A 12,411-nucleotide genomic window follows, 5' to 3' on the forward strand; every position below is an offset into this window, starting at 1 on the left:
CTGACTCGCTTGGGGCCTAAGATCAGTTGTACGGTGTTGGAATTACACATCGTTAGTTTGGAAGGTGTGAAACCTCCAGTCGAACCTGCACCGCCACCCTTCAGTTGTAGTACTGCTCTGCAACATCCAACATCTGTCCTCCTGCTGTGCAGTTTTCATAATATCAGTGATAAATTAAATGTTCAGCATAAGTCACAAAGCAAATGCTCTAAAAATAGATTTGTAGAATTCATTTGTGGGAGTCTGCTACAGCAACAGTGATACTTCCTGCAATTTTTGAAGCATGTTTTATCTGCAGAGATTGCCCGAGTCTGACACTTTTCAGATTGTCTGAGTTTCGTAGAGCGGAGTGAGTTCATGTCAATCGGAGCTCTTTTCAAGTTCTGAGTTCCCGGCGGAGTTCAGAGAGGGTTGTGTGAAATACAGGTCATCCTCGTCTCTACGTCTGAAGTGCGCTCTCAAGCCAACAACAGCACACAAACACAATCGTGGTCTCTGTAGTTTTTTACAGCAGAGTTTTCCAGGAGAAAACAGGTCATTTTCCCCTCTGTCTCTCAGGCATCATGTTGAAACTGTTGGTCTCTGGCACAGGAGTCTCTGACACCGTGAAGCTGGCACAAACGTCCGTGTGAAAAGAAGCCAAACAGAAACTTTAAGGTGAAGTCAGAGGAGGGTTTTTTCCCCACTGCTTCCTCAAAGTGCAGCACATTTGGTCCTTATTTCCCCCCCACCCTCTCCTGCAAACTTTTATCAGCCTCCTGCTACTTTTATAAACTTCATTAAATACTCCCCCTCAAAGTTAGGCAGACCGTTTTAGCAGGTTTTAAATACATGGCGCCATCGGGGTCTTAAGCCTGCTGCTCATTTAACCCTCATTTTTAAGATCTTTTATGTTATATTTGAAGTCATGCACAGAGCGTGGCGGATACAGTGATGCAGACCTGAATCTGTTAGTGATGGGCTGGGGCTGCTCAGATGCTATAGAGGCATTTCACTTTGATGCAGTGCAGCTGTCTGGGGAAACCAAAAGGAAACCATACTTGCATTGGGGTCTCTCACCTTGTAAAATGTAAAACACCCTGAAATACGCCTCGGGACCTAACATGAAAGTTTGTTTTCTCTGCCACTTAAAGCGCTGCAGTTGATGTTGTCATCCCAGTGTGATTTCTGGCAGCTGGTAGTCAAGGCTGTGGTCCAGCAGCGGTCTTTGTAGTGCTCACCGAGGAGCTGTAAAGCAGCGAGTGCGCGGTGCTAAAGTACTTGTGGGTGGATGAGATGTTTTCAGAAACTTGCAGTTCGGGAGAAAACTTAAACAGAAACGAAACCGAAACTTCCCAAGTGAGTTCAAGCTGGAATTATTAGGCTCCCTGGAAAAAGATGTTGACTCATAATAAATGTAGTCACTGCTTAGCTTTGTGCTGGAGTCTTCATCAGTTCTGTCGCCAGAGATGCAAAAATGCACGCATTTCTGTGTTAATGAGCTCATGTCAGCGTGGAGTTTTCCATGCTGACCTCGGGCAGACTAACTTCTCACATCTCAGCAGTCGAGGGAACAGAAAGCCTGCAACTATGGCCCGTTAGCAGTCCGCTCCACGAAACCCACCTCTGTCCAAATATTGACTTTTCTCACTCAGCACAGAGAAAAGTTGTGAATGAAACACTTGAAAGTGGCTTTAAAGGAGCTCTTTTAAAGAGGGAATTCATCTGCAGCTCAGCTGAAGAGGTTTAAAATCAAGATTATAGATAAAATCTGTCTCGGGTGGAAAATCCGAAGCAGAGACATAAGAAAACGACATGGCTTGAGCACAGCTTCCTCAGAGACATGCCTCTTGGTTTTAATGTCTGCATGTTTGGGGACATATTATACTCATTATACATTTCAAAGTAGCCCTTATATTTACTTTGAGCCTCGATGCAACTAGATTCATCCACTGTTGGGTTGAGCCTTTTTTCTTAGCTCCTGTTCCTCGCAAACAAAAGGTTTGAACAGGAAGAGAGACGGGCTTCTGCGCTCAGTGTCGCACCTTGTGAACATTAAACATGTTGCTTCACATCATACAACATCATACAGAGCCAAGAGTTTAAAAAGCTCTCCAAGGGGATTACTTGTGGCTATTGTGACCTCAATGTTTGTTTAATATAATAATAACCACTGTGAAGGGAGACTTATGACAAGATATAAGGAAAAGCATAGTAGGTCTACTTCAGTGTTCTGAGTTTTGAGCTGAGACACAGAGCGAGTTTCCCTTCCTGTGTTTACACTGTGAAACATATGGAAGTGCAGACAGCAGCCCGAAGGCTGGTCAGTACTTTGCACTGTGCAGCTGCTTCAACAGCACACCTGCAGAAAACCTGACTTGTCCCTTTTTTGTAATGTTTCAGAGAAGACTGCATACAAATGTAATGTTTTATTTATGTTTCTCTTGGGCCCAAGTATACTTTTTTTTTTTTTTTTCCCCCAAGGGAATCAAAAAAAGGGAAAGTTTTAGATGCAGTCTCACACAGTGTATAGATGGGCGTTAACCTCGTACACCTAATGATAGATGTTCATAAGACACTTATGTAGCGCTAGTGGTCGACCTGCTAACCGTGGTGAGTCAGTTGCTGTTTGGCCTGTGAAATCTTTTACACAGCTCATCTGCGGTTTCAGATATGAAGTTAGATCTGTCTCATGAAGAGATCCTGTTCCAGTTTTTGCTGTGTGGGCTGACCACCCCGCAGTGGGGAAATAAATATGAATGTGATGTTGAGTGCAGTCAAATGATCTTCACATCAAAACTTAGGCTTTTTCTGTCCTATTAACTCACTCTTTTAGTTGTCGTTGTTTTTTCCGTGGAGCTACTGTACCAACACATGCAGCAAATCCTAGGCTGCTGCTTTCTTACTCCCTGGTTTCCACTATATGAAGCAGACGCTTCCTTGGGTCCCTGTCGCAGGTGGTGGGGAGCTTAAAGGGTAAGGCAAGGTTATAAGACGACTTATAAAGACGCACAGACAGAGCGCAGATGTGCGTGTGTGTGTGAGCTTCAGAGAAGTGTCTGAAGATTTCTCGGATTGCCTTTCTTTAAAATTGAACGTGTTTGTTGTCTGCTGATGGGGCCTCTGAGGAAAGAGGGACGGCATCTTGCAAAGCAGACATGCTGTCATCAGCAGATAGTTAGCTGGCAGGAACAATGGGGCTGGGTCTCTGTCTTGTCTGTCAGTCACTCCTGCATGCAATCATCCAGGAATGTGTTTCTTCTTCAGACAGAGGAGAAAGAGGTGGAAACTGCTACGATAAAACAGCCCTGTTAGCTGGACCCACTTTTGCTGGCGTTGTCGATCACTCCCCGCTGTCTCACATGGTCTTCGTGTTCTCACTACCTCACTGTGTTTTGGGTTTTGTTTCTCTTCTCAAGATATAAAGGTTCTTTTGTCAGTTACAATTATTTTGTCCTTATATAATGTCACTTTTTTCAGTCTGAAACCAGATTTGAAGTAAGTTTTAGTTTAGAGCAGGTCACCTACTAATTGGAAGGTTGTTGATCTGCATGCCAAATATCCTTTTGCAAGATAGCAATCCCAATTTGCTTTCCGATGCATCCATTGGAGCATGAATGTTATCAATGTTGGATAGAAAGCACTTGCATTGGAAAAGCATAGAAAAAAGTGCTTGTATGAATGAATGTTAATGAGTGAAGTTGTATTAAAAAAAAAATTCTTTGAGTGCTCCGTTTGAGCAGAAATGATATCTGTCCGCTGTTTTTTTTTTTTTTTTTTTTTTTTTCTCTTAAAAAACCCTTTAAATTCTTTTAATTTTTTTTTAAATGTAAACTTTAGTGGAGTGGAGTTGAGCATCGTCAGCATTATTCAGCTTTACGGTGTCTTCTTTCCTTCTGTCTCTGATATTATCTATCAGCTGTGGGCTCACAGCGATCAGTAACATGACATATAATACTCAGCAATTCAGGAAATGTACAAACTCAAGTGAATGGATCACTCTGACAGTCACCCCCGTGACCCTGCGTTAGTCTGCGCAGATCGGCTGCAGCAGATGCTGCTTTGTTATAATCACCACGATGATGATGCTGATGTCATGCCTTTAAGATGATTATCAGTGGAATTCAGATTGGGTCTCTGATCCTTCACAAGATGGGAGAAAAGTGCGCTTCTAGTTAGTTTACTGTGAACTGCTAACAGGGAGGAGAAAACGGCTGACATTGCAGAAATGTCACATAAATTTGGCTGGTGAAGCAGCTCCAGGCCGGGTGACGAGGCCTATTGTGTGTGTGGATTCAGCTCGGAGCCTGGGCTGATGAAATATTACAACACCGCGGAGTTCCCCTCGCACTGTGAATACATTTCTGGGTTACATTTCTGCTTCAAACAAGTTTTTACAAAATGTCGCGCTATGCTCAAATGTGGGCGGTGCATCGGAGTGCAAATGTGTGAAAGTGATTGATGGGTCATGTGAGAATGAGTCAGAGGAGTGTGTTTGGTGGGTTTATTACCCTGCTGGCCTGTCAGACCACTCTGTCCTGATTGATGGTGTGCTTTGTGCTTGAGCGGGGGACACCTTGTGTGTTTGGGAGGCGAGATGCCTGTTCCAATGTACATGTAAGCCTTGGACTCGTCACTTAGTGTTGTTATGAGAGAGGTCAACCAGAGGTTTAGAGGTAACGGTCTGTGAGAGCAAAGTATTGACAGCTGAGCAGCCAGAACATAAAAATTGGCTGTTTAATATTGTGCCACTGAAAATAGCTCTGACCCATCGGATCGCACTCCGGCACCAGGTCATTGACCCAGTGTGTGGGGAGGGAATCGTGCACTCTTGGAGCTTATCCTGGGCTAGTTTTGCAATTAGGTAGGGCACATTTTCTTCCAGCTGGAGGCATCTGTCATGGGGGAGTCCCATTAACCTGTTTGGGGAGCATGTCAAAGTAATATCCACAAGAATGAGAAGACTCTAGCCAATTGCAGCACACGAGGCAGCATGTGAGTAGTGAAATGTATTCTGGGATAGTGCCGCATCCACCAGCGCACCCAGTTTGCATATGCATTGTAAACCTACTGCAACACAAACCTGCTTTATGTGAACAAAGCTGGACTCTTTTATTCATCACAACTGTTACAACCTGCACAGGGAAATGAGGTCACATTGAAATCAATGTTGCCTGAATGTCAGTGTTTCCCTGTGTAGTTTGCAGTAGTTGACAAATAACTTCTAACATAGAGGCTGTTTGCTGATACTGATGCAGAACACATAGCTGCCATCTGACTGCTCTGATACAGCATATGCACCAAAATCTTTAGTCACAAAACTAACAGATTGCGGTAAATCTGATCCATTTGGCTCGTCGTCCTCCATGAAAACATGCACTTTATTGCCAGAGAGTCCCGCTGAGTCAGAGTCAGGGTGCTCCATGACTACCGACCTCGTCTTGTGTCGTGTATTTTTTTTTTAAATTTAACATATCATTCTTATCTCTTGTTATAGAACTCGCTGTTCAGCTTAACTGGAGCTGTGTGAGCTTGCACCTGACCGTTATCTCAGTGCATGCAGCACACATTTTGCACTTGTGTTTTAAAATTATGAATTAAACATACACAGATGATTTATTTTATTTATTTTTTTATGCACAAAACTCGTCTGTAAAATTCTGCCACATGCGTTAGCTTCCGCAGCTCACCTCTGTTTGACCTCTCGTTCTCCAAACCAAAACACACTCAACCTCAGATGATCAATAAGCAGATGAAAGGTTCAAGCATGTTTTTCTGAAATTGCTGGCTAGCTTAAATGAATTCAGCTATACATGAGGGAGTTTTTATGACACCCTGAGAGTTACAGGGTAACTGTGAAATTGCACATCATATCGCCTCAAGCGCCAACCCCTCACTATGTTTGATATGTTTTGAGCCTGAAAATCATTAACTCCACCTTATGTTGAAGAGGGGATCAATGAGATCCTCCTGGAAGCCTTCTACACTCTCGCAGAAGCTCAGATACCAGCAGAAATGCTTTGAGTGCTTTTATGGCTTTCGTTCTTAGCACTTGGAGTAGACTTGATGTACAAAGGCAAGCCCCAGGTGAGATTAGCTCTACTAAAAAAATGCGCTCTGGGTTAAAAGTCTTTGTGTAGTTGAATTGGTTTGGCGGCGTATGCAGAGATGATACTCTTTGTAGGAAAGCTGTACTTTTCCTCAGTCCTTTTTCCGATTGAAGCTCAGTCAGAGCTACAGCTGCAGAGTCTGTCTGAGCCAGACAGAGCTAATGGGATAATGGCATATGTTACAGATGAGTCATTTAACGGTAGCTGAAGGAACTAAAACCACAGAACTGTAAGTCCCACTTATATGCAAAAGCTTCTTTTAATTTGCACAGTTCCTCTGGTTAAATACATCATATTTTATTTTTAGCACATGTTACTGTTACCAGACGCTGCTGTCTGGAAGCTTAGTTGTATAAACACATATGTTCAGGGGGGGAAAGCAGTTATATTTAGAAATTTGAAATATTAGCACTTTGCACATGCCTGTGTTTTCACAGCATGAAAAATGCCTGAACTGTATATGGGAGAGATTTGGTCTTCTGTGAAACGCCAAGTAGAGGTTGACAGTGCGGATAATGTGCTGCTGTTTCAGGGGTCAAGGCTAGGTGAGCGTGACCGCGGGGTATTTTTCAGCTGAAATGAGCAGACTAAATGCATTTGTCAAAGGCAGGAGTGTGTCATGTAGCTTATTAGTTTAGCATTTGTGTTAACAGTTCTGCACATATTTAAAAAAAAAAAACTATTAAGAAGTTAATAAAGAGAGTAATGAAACAGGAAAATGCCCACCAGTGTCTGCTAATAAGGGAAGGTTAAATCTTTCATCACTAAAAGTGAGTGAAGTTGATTGAGAGCTCTCCTGCTGGGGTAATGTTTCTTTTTGCTTCATGATGGATGTGGGAAATAATCTTCCTGCTATGTTTCCATCCTCAGTCTGCTAATCTGCTGATCTGCTAACTAATTTTCTCATCTGCAAATTAGTGATTTGCATCAAACACGCCAGTGCCAAAGTACCTTAAGCTAGCATGCTTTCCAGTGATCAGGGGTAGACTGTTTTTGTTTCAAAAGAGATTTCCTATTGTAAAAGACTCCTCGGCTCGACTCATATGGCCGACCTTGTGAATGGTAAGTTGTATCCCTCTGGTTTTCCGTCAAACCCACTCTTAGTTACAGGCATAGAGACCAGTGGGGAGTCCACTGGCAGTCACCAGTTCCTCCACCCAGTTTGTGAGTGGTTGCTAACAGCTTCTGTGAAGCTGTTTGCTAAAGCTGCAGTCATGTATTTTGAAAGTAAAAGTTTTGCCTTTTTTGCCTTCACTGCTGCTCGGCAAGTGGTTGGATAGTGTTTGCAGACTAGTTGGCAAGCAGCTGTGATATGCCGGAAAGCACAAGGAGGTTTTTGGTGCTCTTTGCGTCCAATTTAACATAGTGACAGCCTGCGTGACATAAGATGGCAATGACTAAAATCATCACCTGGCAGCTCCATAATAGTTGTTAGTTTCATGGTTTCTCTATCCATTTTTTTTTATTTACAGTTTTTTGAAGTTACACCGATTTTACATTGAAGTAGTGTAAATGTCATAGCTCATTAAACTCATTAAACTGCTGTTAAACTATAAAAGTTTCATCATTCTGTTCAAGACTGATCCCCCACACCCCGTTAGTCTTTTTTCCCCTCTTTCATGAGTGTAACTGTATCCCCTAACAGACTGACAGGGTCCCCCCTCTTTACCCTTATAGGTGGCCTCTGTGAGCCCGTGCTGACAGAAGAGTGAAAGAGGACATTGTGAATGTTCTTGTCTTTTCTCTGAGCTCTGTGTTTTATTCTGTCTGTCCCTCAACCAGTGCCATTTAATTTATCTGTCACTTTCCCTTCAAAGTCTCTCATCGCTTCCTCTTTTTCTGTTAGTGTGGGTGAGATGTGACCTCAGGGAAAACGACGTGCTGAGCAGTTATTCAGCATCTCGGAGCCTGGATATTAAAACGATTTATGGATTTAATAAGTTTTGTCATCGCATCTTGTGCAATTGCAGAGTAGAAAAAGTGCGTGTGTGTGTGAAGTATGTGTGAGTACATTGCTGAATGGGAGTCATTGTCTATTTTTGTTTTCAGGGAGTTGAGGGGATCTGATGGGTGTCAGTAAGACGGGGAGCGGGGCAGAGAAAAGTGGCGCCGGCTTTGCCCTGGTCAAGCGGACATACTTAATAAAGTCTCTAAAAACTTAATTTCCTAAAAACCCCCTCACCCCAAAAGATTCCTGTCATCACTGACACAGTGGCGCATTGTGTGAGCTTTTCTCTGTGAGACTGGCCTGAATGCATTGGAGGGAAGGTGTGTGCGTGCATGTGTGTGTGACTTTGGTTAATCATAGACTTGTGTATATATTCATTGCGGGGAAAATGCCCTTGTTGCAATGGACTTCAGTTACTCACTGCTCTTGCCCTACGAGCCGTTACAGTGATGAACACACACACACACACTGACTAATGAGGGAGCCCAGGTCTATTCTTGGCTTTACCTTGAATAATGCATTGCTAGGAGCCACATCGGTGGGTTAGAAACGCACAAACTGTAGCGACCACACACAGGCGTGGATTGAGGTTGTGGACTAAACTGAAACCACTCAACGCCTCATTACAATTCAGAGCAGAAGCACAATCTGGGATTAGGAGGTAACTATCTAACAGTACGCATTTAATAAAGGTGGTACATTGTGTTACTGCAAAGCATGGCTGCTTGCAAAACCTGAAAATCTCCACACAAATATGAGCGATTCAGAGATGTCCATCTACCTCACAGGAAAAAGCACCGTACAGACTGGTGTTTCTGTATTCTGTGCACACTGTTGCACTACATCCTACTGAGTTTACCTTTGGAAGAAGAGTAAAGACCTCATGCAGACTAAACATACGCCATCTTTTTCACGCCATAAATTTGCACGAAGTTGAACGTTGACTTCTTAATGTGCTCTTCTCTGTGTGTCTGTCCAGGCTCTGGATGTGGATCGCAGCGTGCTGTACAAGATGAAGAAGTCTGTGAAAGCCATCTACACGTCTGGGCTAGGTGAGTCTTGACTACGCTCCATCACCACAGCAGATCGCCGGCCTCTTCTGCATTACTGAAAGAACAATGCTGCATGATTCAAATATTATGAACCATTTTAACATGCCAGCACTGAAGCAAAGAGTTAATTTGCAGTAAGACTAGATGCTTATGTCTTACCTTTTGAGTCTCCTTTAGGAGGAGACTCCTTGTTGGAGTGCAGTGAGCAGAATATTTCTACATCTTTATTTAGTAAAAAAATATTTAAGAGGTTGGTTTGCTGGAAATGCTTTTTTTCAGTTCCTTTGGTCTTTATTTTCTGTTTGATTTTAAAAGAAAGTATATCCTCTGTCTTTGAGGGGGAGAGAGAGGTTTGTCTTTTAAGCCCTGTGTATGTGTGTGTGTCATTACCATGCTCATTATGCCTGGCTGTGCCAGTGTTGGGTGCTTTTTAGTGTCTTTTGTTTGGCCTGCCTGACAGAACCCTGCTGAGAGGCAGAAATGGAGAGAGAGGGAGAGAGACCTCTGAACAATGTGCTGAGCACGTCTTTTTCAGAACAGTGTGAGCTCTGTTCAGGCAGGAGGGACAGCTGTCTGATCCAGACCCCCGGAAGGAACAGCTGGGGAGGGGCACAGCCTGTGTTTGTATGTGGCCGCTGAGGCATGGACACACATGTTCTCACGTCACTCTTAAACATGCATTTACATTTATAACGTCCAGCACTTTTCAGTCCCGTGTGATCTTACATGCAGGTGAAAGTGTAGGCGTATAAGCTGCAAAATGTTGCCGTAGGCTCTTCATTTGAATCTTTTTACTGGGACGTTGCTGCATTTCAGACGGTTTTTATAAATGTTTGGAGTAGAAACATTGCTTTGTCTGTAGGAATACCACAGGGGATGCTCTTATTTATGCTCGCATGAATGGAGGTCACCTTTTGTTATCAGCAATTATCAAGGAGAAGCAGCCCAGACACCAGTGTGTTTTGAGTATAACCCAGAGGATTTCAGTTTCATGTCTGTGTGATCCTCATGTGCCGAGTACATCGCATTTTTAAATGGAAACACAGTAATGACAGTTATTTAGTATATTTTCCAAATACAGGCTACTAAATTAAAAGCCATATCTTATACTTAAAGTTTTATTGATCCATATTTCTATAATAACGGTACATCCACTGAGTGTTGTGCCAAGGGCAGTTTAAATTACTATCTGCCAGTTCACTTCAGGCTTTTTGTCGCTTACATCTTGCTAACTCGCACTTGTTTTTATTATTAGGCGGCTGCAGACCTCCTCTGTTGTGGCTCAGTGTGCTCCCTGCCCAGCAGCTAAGTGTATACAGACATTTAGCTGCTATGTGGGGAATATAGTGGAGTATGTTGCAGGTGAAGCCAGATAATTACCTTTTGGATTTGGTGGTGATCAAAACAAGAAAACCAGAAAAGTGACTATTATGTTTCTCAGGTGACCAACCCAACAGTGTGTATTTCCTCACTCAGCACACCTGTGTCCCAAATGAGCGTTGCCAGGTTGTTGTGTTATCCCAAAGTCTGACAGACCTCGGTATCATTAAATCTAATGTTTGTCACGTCAGGGTGGCAGGCTAATGCTAAGGATTTAGAATATGAGCGATCTGCTTCCTTTGCTGCTGCAGCCGTCTACAGAAAGCTCGGCTTGCTCGCTAGTGGCTGCATATTTCGTAGTTGGACGGCAAGGCAGCGCCGCCTTGTTTGTTTGACAGCATGCCAAACTAACCCGCACATCAGTGTAATGTAAATGGGTTACATAGCGCCGTAAATAAACAATCCCTCGACTGTTTAGGAGCAGTGTTCATGTGGGCGGCTTTGCAAACCCTTTTACCTGCAGAAACAAGCTACATACACTCAAAAATGATCCTATTGGCTCTTTAAAACCAGCTGAGATTAATTAGATTGTAAGTGGTTAATGACACCATGCAACTTGTATCTAAAGCCAAGCTCTAACATAAATATAGAGGAAAAAGGATCACTTGAGTTTTCTTAATGTTCTCCAGACAAGGTGTTGTGGGTAAAGTGTGAGTAATGTGACACATAACAGGGAGCCTCAGCACCTGCTATGGCTGACTGACTCTTCCAAAATTCTGCAAAGATATTTTAGGCTGAGAAATAACGTTTTGTAACGATGAGGAGAAAGAGGAGCTGGGTAAGCAGAGGGAATGTTGAATGTTTAGAGACTGTATTGAGGTCAAATCAACGATTTTTTTAAAAGAATTACCATCTCGGGGAAAATCTGAGAGGCTGAGCGTGCATGGTGAGTTTGTAATGTGGATAAAGAAAAAGATGGGAAAGGGAGCGAGAAAGGTGGAGTGGTTTTAAATGAGCAGGAGAACCCTGTGTTGCTGCAGAGACCTGTCAAGGTGTCAGCATGTGGGTTTTGATGAATAAACCAGCAGCAGCATCTCAGACCTCAGAAGGAGCAGGAGCTGATCGCGCAGAGCTGCTCGGACAGGCTTGTCAGAGCTGCTGAACAGAGAATAACTGGAGGGGGATGATGTACCTGTAGCTGGGAAGGACATTTAGTTGCTGAATATAATGCAGAACTCAGACCACGCTGCATCAGAGAAACACTGAAGTTGATCATGTGTCTGCAGGTAGCAGAGAAAACGAGATTCTCCATAAACTTTTAGCACGATTACCTTTAATTAATGTCTGAGATAAATGGGCCGAGGAGAAACTAAAATGAATGCAGAGAGGACTCAAAAAAGAGCTCATGTTACTTGTGTAAAGCGGTTTCTTAGATTTTAGTAAATACAATTTAGAAAATATAACGTTGTCTTTGCAAGACTGAAGGTTTCAGGTGGAGTTTGCAGCTGGTTAAGCTGCTGGGTACATAATTGATATTTATTTATGTTTATATATAAATATGTATATCAATGGTAAAATAAATTATTTGCATGTGCAGTGGCTTGCATAGAAATGTAGCTTTAGACAAAGTTAAGTTGGCCGAGCTAACCCCGCCAGTTTCTGTTTTCATTCTAAGCTAACTGGATTTGTACTATAGCACATGTTCTCACTCACTGTCATCTCACTTACTGTCCTCGTTCCAGGAATTTGCAAAAAAAATGTTTTAGCAAAACATCAAACTTGAACTTTAAGGAAAGTTTTCTTTCTCCTTTGATTGTCTCTCATGCCTCTGCGATTCCTTGTCTCTGTCCCGTGGGATTAATAGTCAGGCTTCCTTTTCTGTGTGCTTGTGGTCATTTTACTCAGCGTTGTTTTCATTGAGTCCTTAGAGAGATCTGGAATTGATCGGAGGTCACCGGCGCATTGTGTCGCCGAGCGTCAGCTGACCCGGACTTACGAAGCT

At 43.0% G+C, this 12,411-nt stretch overlaps 1 protein-coding gene across 1 annotated transcript in view; it reads left to right on the plus strand.

Moving 5' to 3' along the window:
• Window positions 1–12,411, plus strand: part of asap2a (ArfGAP with SH3 domain, ankyrin repeat and PH domain 2a) — a gene marked incomplete at its 3' end in the record, with an annotated part of 34,054 nt that overhangs the window by 7,737 nt on the left and 13,906 nt on the right. The window contains 1 exon segment of the mRNA XM_005942345.3: window positions 9,017–9,089. Within this exon segment, the coding sequence (XP_005942407.2) occupies window positions 9,017–9,089 (73 nt within the window).

This window comes from Haplochromis burtoni, unplaced genomic scaffold (genome assembly GCF_018398535.1).
Source record: "Haplochromis burtoni strain Fernald_Lab_line unplaced genomic scaffold, NCSU_Asbu1 Contig_338, whole genome shotgun sequence".
Taxonomy (NCBI): Eukaryota; Metazoa; Chordata; class Actinopteri; order Cichliformes; family Cichlidae; genus Haplochromis; species Haplochromis burtoni.